The following is a 13167-nucleotide window of genomic DNA, read 5'->3' as shown; positions in this document are numbered from 1 at the left end:
TAGCCCACCCCCCAGAGCCCTTGCCCTGTAAGTGCACAGTCTGCTCAGCCACAGCATCTCAAGCCAGGAGTAGTCCCTTGGGATCTTCATGGTCTGGGGTTCCCAGGCTCTCTCCAGGCCTTGTCCAGAAGGCAGTTGCCTTGCAAAGGGGAGAGATGGGGGGAAAGGATACGTGCCAGTCACTCCAAGGAATTCAACAAAGTCCTGACTTGGTTCCAAAGAACTTGCAAGTGTATTTACCTTCCTACCCTGACCCTCCCAGATAATGAAAAGAAGCTGCAAAGACAAATACCACGCAACCAGATTCGGATCTTCTAGGTAGAGCCAAAATAGTCCTAGGATTATTAAAAGATTCAAAATGCCGGCGAGAACGCTCTTGTGAGGAGCCTTGGTCTCCAGAAGCGGCTATCCGGCTCCTTACCTTCCAGACTCTCTGTTCTCCTTTCTATTTCCTTTCTCCTTACTCATCATTTCCTCCGTTTCTCTCCTCCTTCCGTCCCTCAGCTATCTTCCACAGACCCACCCCCCTTTCTTTTCACTCTCCGAAGTTGTACTTTACAGTCTTGGGAACTGAATGTTCCAAAACTAAGATTTGGTGGTGAACATTTTCACTAGATAGGAGGTCCTTCAGAACTCCGGACCAAATTTTTCTACTGAGCAGAAGAGAGGACCCTCTTTCCATCCGGTCCCGTCCTGAGCGTCCTCAGTGGAGGAGAGTCGGGGTAGGACGAAGGGGAGCCCGCGGTCGGGACTCGGAGACGCTCGGGCTCGTGTCACCTTCGCCCCCGGAGGAGCCGGGCCGGCGGCCATGGTCCGGTACCTGGGGTCTCCACAGCCGCTGGCACCCGCGGCCCGGGCTCCTCTTTCTGGCTGAGCTTGAGACGAAAGGACCAGATTTCCTTAGCCCAACAGAGGCTTTCGTGTCCTGTGAGACTTAGGAGGGAGAAATTCTGAATAAAATCAGACAAACTGAAATAGGATCAATTAAAATTCGGAATAAAATGGGACATCTGAGTGAAACACAGGACTTCCGACATAACATTGTAAAATGACTATAACTCAATTAAAAATGTTAAAAAACAAAAACAAAAACAAAAACCACAGGACTTTCAATTCAGATTTGGAACCGTCATCCAGCCAGAAAGTAAGACGCAATCACCTTGGCTGATTGGGGACTTCACAGCCCCTCATACCGACCATTTACTCACAGGGACAGACGATCGCGCGGTTACAAGAGATGCGGTGTGAAGCCCCTCGGAGTGCAGGTTTCGGTGGGTGCAGCCTGTGCCCTTTACTCACGAGACTCAGGGTGGCCCGATGAGGTTGGGGAACTGTCTCGGTCTCTAAGCCCTTGGCTGCCTGGCCGGGGCCTCGGATGTCCGGAGAGGGGCCGAGCCGCCTGGGTCCAGCGGGGACACCCCGGGTTGGGTCCCCCTACCTGCCTACCACGTCCCTCTGGATCCCGTCTACCCCAGAACGGGTTTCCAGAAGCCAGACACACGAGGAGTCAGCGAAGTGCGAAGTACAAGATCAAGGCAAAGGCCGGGAGGCGCCGGTGGGAGAGGGAGGAACTCGGGCAAGGGGAGCTCATAGTCTTTTTAAGTAGGACCGAGACCATCCGATCCTGAGAGCAGGACGGAGAGGGAGGCGAGAGCGGAAAAGCACGTCCAATCAGCGCGTATCTGAGGCACGAGTTCGCTTGCCGGCAGCCACGGAGTTGGGGCTGCGGATAAAAGTCGTTTGGGCGCTGTCTAAAGGGAAAGTTGCAACAACACTCGAACTCGAATCACTGCATTCAGAGTCCAAAATGCTCACCATTACACCACGGAAACGCAGGTCAGCCCGCCGCTCCGCTGGAGAGCCAGGCGGCGCCCAGCCCCGCGGGCGCCCAACCCGCCTCCTCCCCTGCGCTCGCTCGCCCCGCCCGGAGCCCGCTTCCTCCGCAACGCCAGGAGGCGCCCCACTCGCTTTCCGTCGGCGCGATCCCGCAGGTTTCTACCTCGTGGATGAGACGACATACGCTCGGGGATGATCCACAGGCAGGGCTTTTAAACCTTGCCCGAAATCCACCTGCTGTGCCGGGGTTTCTAGAGGTTTCTGCTCTAGGTAAAATTCTCGCCAGGAAAGAAAAGATGCAAAAAGTGTTCCTTACCTTTTGTATTCAGCTGTCCTTCTCCCCCCGCCCTGGGAGCTCTGCGACCCTCAGAGCAGCCCTCGGGTCTCCCTGGGATTGCCCCGCCGTTGGACCCGAGGTGGAAACGGTAGAAGCCCGACCGGCTTCCATCGGGGGCTACATTCCTCTGTTGCGAGTCGTGCTGGAAGCCTAAAGACCCCTACGCGGAGCCCCGCCAGAGCCTGGCCTCTTCTGCCCCTTGGGGGATGGTCGGGGGTAAGGAGGTGACAGCGTTTCTTCTGGCCTCTTTCCCCTCTCCCTTCTTTCTCCTCTTCGCTTTCCGGGTCCCCCCTTCCTGGCCTCCCGCGTCCCCGAGACTACAGGCGACGCTCGGTCTCGGTCGCGGTCTCGGTCTCGGGTGGGGAGCTCCGTGTACTGCCCGAGTGGCTTCTAGACGTTTCCATGCTCCGGACGTTTAAGGGCTTCAGCTGACAGTTTGAGAGCTTCCAAGAGCGGCCCCTTTGGAAAGCCTTTCACAGCCTCCCTTTCTGGGGAGGGTGCAACGCGCCATGTGAGCGCAGGGAAGGTGGTACATGGGGGACGTTTGCCCGAGAGGCGGGGTCGTCAGCTGAGGGGGCTCCGGGGTGGCGGGGACCGGGCGGCCAAGGCCATGGGTCCCGCGATGGGGCGTCGTGTGCCGCTTCCTGGTGTGAGGCCCCGAGCGTGCCCCCGTGAAGAGCCGGTGTGCCCAGAGCCAGCGGGTCTGAATGTGCTTCCAGCCGAGGAGGGAGGGGTTGGGGAGCACGTTCGCTCCGCGTGGCAACAACGTAAGAGTTTATAATCCTGCTCTGAGCACAACAGGAGCCTACGACTGCTAATTGGAAGACCTGTGCTTCAAGCCCAGCACGGAACGTTCTAGTCTTACGTCCACTCATTCTCCTGCTTCTCAGTCTCCCAATTTACCAAGCCTCCCTCCTGAGCTGCTTTTATGCTTCAGGCAGCGACCTGTAGCTCTCAGTTCTTGTCCTCACGAGCTTTGCTCTGTGGGCGCAGGTCGTGCAGCTGTGGAAGCTCGGTCGTCCCGGGTATTGACGGAGCTCGGCCCAGCGCGATGGATTCTCGGGGTCTCACCAGACGCCTCTGGTCTCTCTGCACCTTCTGGAGCACCAACCACACCTTGACCTACCTGATGGGACCTGTGGATTCCACAGGAACTGCCATGCTGATGGAGGCTGAAGAAGGGGCGTGGAAATCAACTTCTCAGACTCCAGGTTGGTGCATCTCCACAGTCAGTCATAACCAGCCATTAGAGGGTGCCACCAACGCTTTGATTTCAGGGTGTTGTGTGCTTACCGTTTTAAAGAATTTAACAACATTGCTTTGTTATTTTTTTAATTTTTAAATTAAAGTGTACTCAGTTTACAGTGTTGTGTCAACTTCTGGTGTACAGCATACTTTTTCAGTTATACATATACATATATATATATATTCCTGTTTGGATTCATTATGCATTACTGCAAGATATTGAATATAGTTCTCTGTGCTGTATAGAAGAAGAAGGTTGCTGCTTAACTATTTTATATATAGTAATGAGCATCTGCACATCTTCAACTCCCAATTAACCCCTTCTCATCCTCTTTCCCCCATTGGTGACCATAAGTTGGTTTTGTTTTTTTTTTTTCTCTTTTTTTTTAACATTTTTTATTGATTTATAATCATTTTACAATGTTGTGTCAGATTCCAGTGTTCAGCACAATTTTTCAGTCATTCATGGACATATACACACTCATTGGCACATTTTTTTCTCTGTGAGTTATCATAACATTTTGTGTATATTTCCCTGTGCTATACAGTGTAATCTTATTTATCTATTCTACAATTCTGAAATCCCAGTCTATCCCTTCCCACCCTCCACCCCCCTGGTAACCACAAGTCTGTATTCTCTGTCTGTGAGTCTATTTCTGTCCTGTATTTACGCTTTGTTTTTGTTTGTTTGTTTTTGTTTTTGTTTTTTAGATTCCACATATGAGCGATCTCATATGGTATTTTTCTTTCTCTTTCTGGCTTACTTCACTTAGAATGACATTCTCCAGGAGCATCCATGTTGCTGCAAATGGCATTATGTCGTCGGTTTTTGTGGCTGAGTAGTATTCCATTGTATAAATATACCACATCTTCTTTATCCAGTCACCTGTTGATGGACATTTAGGCTGTTTCCATGTTTTGGCTATTGTAAATATGCTGCTATGAACATTGGGGTGCAGGTGTCATCCTGAAGTAGATTTCCTTCTGGATACAAGCCCAGAAGTGGGATTCCTGGGGCATATGGTAAGTCTATTCCTAGTCTTTTGAGGAATCTCCACACTGTTTTCCATTGTGGCTGCACCAAACTGCATTCCCACCAGCAGTGTAGGAGGGTTCCCCTTTCCCCACAGCCTCTCCAGCATTTGTCATTTGTGGATTTTTGAATGATGGCCATTCTGACTGGTGTGAGGTGATACCTCATTGTAGTTTTGATTTGCATTTCTCTGATAATTAGTGATACTGAGCATTTTTTTCATGTGCTTTTTGATCATTTGTATGTCTTCCTTGGAGAATTGCTTGTTTAGGTCTTCTGCCCATTTTTGGATTGGGTTGTTTATTTTTTTCTTATTGAGTCGTATGAGCTGCTTATATATTCTGGAGATCAAGCCTTTGTCGGTTTCACTTGCAAAAATTTTCTCCCATTCCGTAGGTTTTCTTCTTGTTTTACTTCTGGTTTCCTTTGCTGTGCAGAAGCTCGTGAGTTTCATTAGGTCCCATTTGTTTATTCTTGCTTTTATTTCTTCTAGGAGAAAATTTTTGAAATGTATGTCAGGTAATGTTTTGCCTATGTTTTCCTCTAGGAGGTTTATTGTATCTTGTCTTATGTTTAAGTCTTTAATCCATTTTGAGTTGATTTTTGTATATGGTGTAAGGGAGTGTTCTAGCTTCATTGTTTTACATGCTGCTGTCCAGTTTTCCCAACACCATTTGCTGAAGAGACTGTCTTTATTCCATTGTATATTCTTGCCTCCTTTGTCAAAGATTAGTTGACCAAAAGTTTGTGGGTTCATTTCTGGGCTCTCTATTCTGTTCCATTGGTCTGTATGTCTGTTTTGGTACCAATACCATGCTGTCTTGATGACTGTAGCTCTGTAGTATTGTCTGAAGTCTGGGAGAGTTATTCATCCAGCCTCTTTCTTTCTCTTCAGTAATGCTTTGGCAATTCTAGGTCTTTGATAGTTCCATATAAATTTTATTATGATTTGTTCTAGTTCTGTGAAATATGTCCTGGGTAATTTGATAGGGATTGCATTAAATCTGTAGATTGCCTTGGGCAGTGTGACCATTTTAACAATATTGATTCTTCCAATCCAAGAGCATGGAATATCTTTCCATTTTTTAAAGTCTTCTTTAATTTCCTTCATCAGTGGTTTATAGTTTTCTGTGTATAATTCTTTCACCTCCTTGGTTAGGTTTATTCCCAGATATTTTATTACTTTGGGTGCTATTTTAAAGGGGATTGTTTCTTTACTTTCTTTTTCTGTTGATTTATCGTTAGTGTAAAGAAATGCAACTGGTTTTTGAACGTTAATTTTGTAACCTGCTACCTTGCTGAATTCTTCAATCAGCTCTAGTAGCTTTGGGGTGGACCTTTTAGGGTTTTCTATATATAGTAACATGTCATCAGCATGTAATGACACTTTTACCTCTTCTTTTCCAATTAGGATCCCTTTCATTTCTTTCTCTTGCCTGACTGCTGTGGCTAGGACTTCCAGGACTATGTTGAATAGGAGTGGTGATAGTGGGCATCCTTGTCTTGTCCCAGATTTTAGTGGGAAGCTTTTGAGTTTTTCACCGTTGAGTACTATGCTGGCTGTAGGTTTGTCATATATAGCTTTTATTATGTTGAGATATGTTCCCTCTATACCCACTTTGGTGAGAGTTTTTATCATAAATGGGTGTTGAATTCATAAGTTGGTTTTCTATGTCTGTGAATCTGTTTCGGACTTACAAATGAGTCCTTTTGTGGTTTTGTTTTGTTTTGTTTCTTTAGGTTCCATATGTAAGTGATAGCATATGGTATTTTTTTGTGTGTTTCTGGCTTGCTTCACTTTAAATGACAGTGTCCTGGTCCATTTGTGTTGCTGCAAATGACATTATTTTATTCTTTCTTACGGCTGAGTCGTATTCCATTGTATATATACACCACAACTTCTTTATCCAGTCATCTGTCAATGAACATTTAGCTTTCTCCAATGACTCTACTTTTTACACAGGTTTAGGTGTACACATACATTGAGCAGATATTACAGAATCCTCTCTTATGCTTTGTTCTCCCTCGCACAATTTCTTCTATTATTAATATCTTGCAATCGTGTGTGACAAGGGCACGTGGATACCACGATCACAGTGGGAGGCAGTTTTCCCAAAGTGAGGCTTATCCATTGCACCCAGAATGTGCTGAAACTTATCATTTCCCCGAAACTGGCAATCGTGAGTATACGAATTGTAGTATCGGGGAACTGTGTTTGAACTCTTTACTGCCATTTATGGTGGATAAGAGACCATTTTAATATATTTAATAGTTGGGGTAAAGTCTTGGAAGGCACTTCTGGGACACATTTTTCCCAGAGGGCAAACCCTCCTGCTCCCCTTCTAAGTTGCTTTGGGGAAAACATGCTGCATTTCCTTCAGGTGACAGACTGTGAATTAACAACCTTCCAGGTGAATGAAGATTAAGGTCTTAATCCACAAAATAGGAACACTTTATTTCAGACTAGTTCCACTCCCCATTTTCTGGTGGAAAGTGAGAGTTGATCATCTTACTCCTTTACTGCAGGAACACCACTTGAGATCTTGAACTCAGAGAGACCTGTGTGGCCAGGTGACTGCCTCTCCCAGCCCAGGGAAGACAGATGTTTCTGATAGCTTGCCTGGCTTTCCCCAGTTTTAATTTTCTCTTTTATATCGGTCATGCAATACCCCCAACTCACAAGCAGTAGTATGTAACACGGTGTCCAGTGCGTAGCAAGTCAGGCACCGGAACATTTTCTGCCAACTAGGGGAGAAAGATTTTGTGAGTGGAGTACTTTCCGGGGTCTCTATTGGAACGCCACAGTAAGGTTCCGGAAAGAGAGTCTGGGAATCTTTGCCCATCCTTCAGTGACTGGTTTGCAGCCCAGGGACTTGAAACATCTGGTGTCTCTTCCTGGCTCCCGCGGGAACATAAGTCAGCCTTGGACCAGTGTTTCCCTAGAGACACCCCATGAAAGTGCACACGCTCCCTTTCGCCTGTGTGTGGTCATGATCATCCTTCCTTGAGGGACCTTTTGGGGATTACAAGTAACCAAGGCTGACATGCTTTTAAAGGGGCTTTTCCGCTCACAGAGAACTGGTTTTTAGCACAGACCAAGAAGGAACATCCCCTCAGTCTTTGGGCAGAGGCCTGTGGGACTTCTGCATCCCCTAATATAGACTCAGACAGTTCTGTCCTTGGAACCGGTAGGGTGCTTTTAAAATGCAATCTTTAAGAGTTTCCCTTAGATTCACCCTGGTTGTGGCTGTGTTCTTTATCGTGTAAAAGCCACTTCAGAATCTTGAGAGACATTTTCCAGCTTGGAGTTTTCAAAGGGGTGCCATGTGAATACAGAGTAAGGGAAGTTGGATTTACTCTTCTGAGAGAAAGAACAAAAGAAAATGACAACAACAAACTGGGTGAGATACAGGAAACAAGCATTTTCAAGAGCCTGAGCATGAGGCAACAAAGCTTAGTGAGTGATCCCTGAGAAATGGGAAACAAATAAGTGAGCCCTGCAGTTGCTCCAGTTTGCCACCTGGAGAGAGTTTCCAGGCAAGGTGAGAGAGGAGATGGAAAAGAAGCCCCATGGATTTCACTGAGTGGAGGACAATGAGCTGAGTATCTTGGTTCCTTCTCATCATCTCCCTTTCCCCACGTTGAGCCTTTTGGAGTTTGGTGTTCTCACCTGCTGATAACCCACACTGTCCTGGGAGGAGTCAGGTTTAAGCCCTCTTCAGAAAGGAATGTGCCCCTCGGTCTGAATCTCCCAGTAGAATTAACACCATGCTTTACCCGCAGGGACTCCATAAGTGATAAGCGCTCACAAATGATTAGGTACGTAAATGGATGCCTGAACTGAGCTGACACTACGGGCCAAACTGATTTGTTCTCATGTTGGAAATAAACAATCTCCAAGAAAGACTATTAAACTCAGACAAGATTATTCTAAGACCTGAGTAATCAGGCAAAATAAGGCTACCTTATAATTTTGTCCAGGCACAGACAAACCAAGGTCACTGTGCAACCGACAAAATCCCAAACTTCCTCTTCTCTTAAGGCAATGTTTTTTACATCTGCACTTCAGTCATAGACCTGCCTGTGCTGAGTAACAGTATTCAATATGGAACAAACCCTCCTTCCTCCCATCCTCCTTCGTATCTTCCAACCAAAGCCCAAATCTGATACGAGACTCTTTCTGATACCCTTTTACTTAGATCATACTGTGTCTTTCTGGCTGCAAAGAACTAAAAGCCCATATTGTTTGATGAGAAGTGCGTTCCTAGTGTTTGGCTTAAGTGAATTCACACGAGCTTTCCAGGAATGAGCAGCTGCAAAGGGAGCCTCAGAAAGAATGGTTATGTTGTGTGTCAGATTGCTAAGCTTGGAACTCCAGAACTTGGTGTTATCCTTAAGAAAAAAAAAAACAAAGATCCTTTCTATCAAACCCTTTAATAACTGACCTCAGGAGCTCAGACAGGATCGTCCCATGTCTTATTGAAGAGAGAGATTGAGGATAAGGTTCAGAGAGAAGGTTATTAAGGGAGACTGGTCAGCACAAACTTAGCTTAAAAAGACCTGGGATCTGGCAAAACAAAGAAACAAACAACGTTGTTGCCCTTGAACCAGCAGCCATTGCAGTAAGAGGTGAATGAGCTCAAAGCTCACTCAGGGAAAGAGTCACCTTCTAACTTGCATCCTTCCCATGGTGTTGGAGCCTGAGAAAAAAGGGGGATGTTCCCATGAGATGGGTCACTATAACATAGCTGGGGTTGGCTGGGCTGGTGGTTTCACAAGGGTGACAATGGCCACCACCTCCAAGTGTTCCACGAAGCATTCGTGACTTAGTGGTGGAAGGATAGAGCGGATTACTTTTCAACTCTAGGGCCCCAGGTCCATCACAACCCTGTTCACACTGAGGGATGTTACTGCTGTGTGAGGAAACTCAGAAGTACATTCTGTCCAGTCAAAACTAGTTGTCCAAATCCGTCCTAAACTGAGGTGATTGAAAACGAATTCATTACTCAGTTTATGGGCCTTGAGTCTTCGTGCAATATTTGAGGTGCTATGAAAAATAACTTTATATATCGTTTATTAAGTAAGTACCAGCTTATTAAAAACCTTCAAAGTCTGACCCAGAGCTTGCTCAGTGAGGAAAGCCAGGATTCAGGCTGATGATTTATTTTATAGTTATTTGTACAATGGGAAGCATTTCTTCACTAAGACTCAATCCAGAGAGCGTACGTTCTTTATAAAAATGTTATCATGGATAGAAATTCAGGATTCTGTAGGAAAAAATCTGAGATGACTTATGGAGGAGACAGAGTGCTGCTCAACTCCACTGGTCCACAGAGACACAGGAATCTCTTCATGCACTTAAACAAGCTGTAGGCCCATGCCTGCCCCTAACATTCTGTAATAATACAGAGACCTTTAATTTACAGGATAAAGTGAATGAAGATGATGACAATGACCACAGCTTATCAGGAAAATATAGCTTTGGGCTTTTGAAGTTGCAAATGGATTTGTATAAAAGAGCAGTATGTGATTTTGGAAGACAACTTAGCAACATATTTGATTAAAATGGCCATTGAATATTTAGTCCATGTGCTGCCAATCACTTGATAGAGTGACTAGCCTAGTTTGACTCTAGCCAACACTGACAATTTGAGAAAGGTCAAGGACTGACAGAAGAGCACATCGCCCCAGGAGTGGAGATACTTGTGACTTCAAGTAAGTCAAGTACCTTTTGTGAGCCTTTGGGTTCATCATTGTAGAGTGAGGAAACTTGACACATTTTATTTTTTTCCCACACAGAATTTGCGGCCCCACAGACACCAGAAAATCGATGTATTTCAAGCCTCTTCTGCGTCTCACACACCAATGGCATTAAGCAGTGTGGTTGGAGGATGACTTGGGGCCGGGAGAAGGCAAGCTTTCGTAAGTGGCTGATGCAGTTTTCCGTCTTTAACCTTGACACAAATGCTCCGGGGCACTTGGTCACACCCATTTCACCCTCAAGTCAGGTTAGTCCAGCAGCTAAACTGAAGGGACTGATGCTACTGAGTGTCTCCTAAATCTCAGGGTCACCAGACCCAGATGCTGAGAAAGTGAGGACTTCCTTTAGAACATCACTTTCCCCTGCCTGCCTGTCTTTCTCTTCTCAAGCTAATCTTCTATGTCCCTGAGCACAAGGGCACACAAACGCTGAGGATCATCAGCCTTCCCTGACCCATGACCTTGAGCTTACCATGTTTTATTTTTCAGATCTAGACCAGGGCAATGGCATGCGTAAAACTCAAAGAGATCTGTCAAAGCAAGTTCCACGAACACTGCTTTGGATCCCTTTCTGTTCGATATGTGGGTGAACTGGATGAATATAGAACGATAGCATCATGCTGACAAGTCTTTCCAAATAGATGGTCTCTATTCAATGACATGTGCAGAAATTGCTTTTATCATTTAGACAGCTTGGAGACAGAGTTTGTGGGACTACAACGCAATTCATATGTGAGAAGTATAAAATGTAGTGTTCAGTGACATTACAAAAAACAGCAAATAGAGTAATCCACACCTAGAGGAGGAGTTTAGAAGACTGGCACGTCAAATATGACAAAGTTTATGGAGCCAAGAAGCTGTCCAAGTGAGATGAGCATCTGACCTAACAAGAGATGCAGTGAACAGAATATTGAGTCAGGACGGAAAACACTTTTTAAATTAATTATTCATTCACATAATACTATATTCTGCTCTTTGTCCTGCAGTTTTTGTGATTTACACAAAACTGGCAAAGACCCAGAGAACAGTGTCATGGCATTCTACAAGTCTGACATCTTTCTCGGTGAAAAAGCCTTAAAATGTGTGACGACTTAAAGAGAAAGTGGTGTGACTTCATGATAGCCTTTAAGAAAATAAGACTTTCAAGGAAACAGTTTATCTCCTGATATTTTTATAGACACAGGAGAAAACATGAGAACTATGCTTGGATGACTTTTGGGAAGAGATAGGTTGGTGGTATCAGCACAAGTGTAGAAAGCGATTAAGAGTGGCTGGAGAAGGAGTGTCCCCATAGGTGGCGACCTTCATGAGACCCCAAGCGGCGTGGCCTAGGCAACTGGAAGGCAGGGGCCCCCAGGATTCCGTGCCCCCTCCCCCCCGTCCAGTTCTGTTATTGCAACTGCAGACGGTTACCTGGCACGCCAGGGCCCGCTCCATCACTCCTGTTAGAGTCTGCGCAGCAGGCAGTGCCTGGGGCCCTGAGCTCTGTGCTCTTGAACGTCGTTTTCGTGGTTCAAGACCCTCAAGTGTTGTGAGCTGGTGATCCAGTTGCTGCCAACAGTAAGTTAAGTACTCCCGTTTTTGTCATGCCTCAATCCTGATTAAATTTATGTGATTTCACTTGTTTTTAATCCATCATATGCTGCGTTTCTTCTCCCCAGCCCCCAGCTCTGCATCCTCTGCCTCACATCACCATGGCAGAATGCCTTGGCCCTTTATGTGGTCCGAGGGCAGAAGTTACACTGTTGGAGATCAACCAGGAGCTGCACTTAGAGCTGACCAAACAGAAGCAGGACTTCCGAGATCTCACCCAGAAATTCCTTGTATGCCAAGCTACTACCTACTACCTGGCCAACCAGCTGCAGAAATACAGTAAGTCCTAAGGGTCATGGTCACCAACGTGGTGAATGATCACTTTCTTCCCTCTCAGTAACGGAAACTCTCCAGACTTTCCCTTGCACCCCTTTGTCAGTATAAGTGTCATTCTGAGCACAAGGCAGGAAAGGTAGAAGTAGCTATTTGACCCTCATTTCCCTGAGGATGGGAAAACTGCAGCACAAAGAGTTGAGCAAATTTTCCAGGTGTGTAGTGAGCTGTAGTGTGCGACTAGAGTTCAAATTCCAGTTATTGATGCCTCTTGATATCTCTCTAGAACAAGCAAAAGTCTGTCCATTGGAATCTTTGCTGAAGTGTATCTGGTCCTGCATCACTGTTGCCTAAACGTCTGGGACTAATGACTGCCCTCAGCAAGCTTCCCTGAGGTCACCGTGGCAAAGCACTGTGCCAGTTACACTGAGGTCATGTGGTGACAGCACACACTGGGGGAAGCAGGTGATAGTATCTGCTTTGAAGGAGCTAAAGGATGAGCCAGCTCGTCATGGAAACCGTGGTCTCCATGAGTGATACCATTCAGACAGGGGCTCCCTGGTGAGAGGGAAGCTGAGTTTCCTGGGTGGAGGGTCTCCTTCCAGAATCCCAGGAGGTCATGTGACACCCTGTGTTGAGAGTCTGGATGATTTCTGGGGAAATCAGATAATCTGCATCACCCAGTTTGTCTCTTGCTGTGCTGGTGAAACTTTGGTGATGTGGGTCAGCAGGCGAAATCCAGGCGACCTTGAAGGCTGGATCATGAGACACGAGGCCAAAATGAGAATGAGGGTAAGTGGGGGAGAACACCATCCCTAGTAAAACCCACAGCAGTATATGGGGCAGGCCCTTCCTAGTGCAGAGAAGAAGATCAGAGACTCTGGGCCAGGCTTCCTGGGCTCATAATCTGTGCTGCGTATCTTTCTGTGCCTCAGTTACCCTCTCTGTCCATCCAGTGTTGCTGCATGTGTGAGATGCAATCAATAGTAAATTCTTGTAAAACTCTTACAACACTGCAGGCACATTGTAAACACACTTCCTAGCATTGCAACTTGGACTAACACAGATTATCCTAGTATTTTGGCTCATG

The 13167-nt window shown here is 46.3% G+C and overlaps 1 protein-coding gene across 5 annotated transcripts in view; it reads left to right on the top strand.

Annotated features, from left to right (window-relative positions):
* The first annotated feature begins 1969 nt into the window (after positions 1-1969).
* Positions 1970-13167, top strand: part of LOC105089486 (neuroblastoma breakpoint family member 4) — a 30248-nt gene continuing 19050 nt past the window's right edge. For 2 of the 5 annotated variants that reach the window (XR_010382258.1, XM_064488905.1), the window contains exons 1-4: positions 1970-2389; positions 3167-3384; positions 9878-10166; positions 10251-12083. Coding sequence is in view for 1 of the 5 variants with exons in the window: in XM_064488905.1 (XP_064344975.1) it covers positions 11906-12083 (178 nt within the window). In the remaining 4 variants the exon portion in view is untranslated. Of the gene's footprint in view, positions 2390-2522; positions 3385-9877; positions 12084-13167 lie in introns of those variants that run through there. The other 3 variants (XR_010382261.1, XR_010382260.1, XR_010382259.1) reach the window with 3 other exon arrangements.

The sequence above is a fragment of the Camelus dromedarius genome, chromosome 9 (genome assembly GCF_036321535.1).
Source record: "Camelus dromedarius isolate mCamDro1 chromosome 9, mCamDro1.pat, whole genome shotgun sequence".
Classification (NCBI taxonomy): domain Eukaryota; kingdom Metazoa; phylum Chordata; class Mammalia; order Artiodactyla; family Camelidae; genus Camelus; species Camelus dromedarius.
This window is presented reverse-complemented; position numbering and strand designations above follow the sequence as displayed.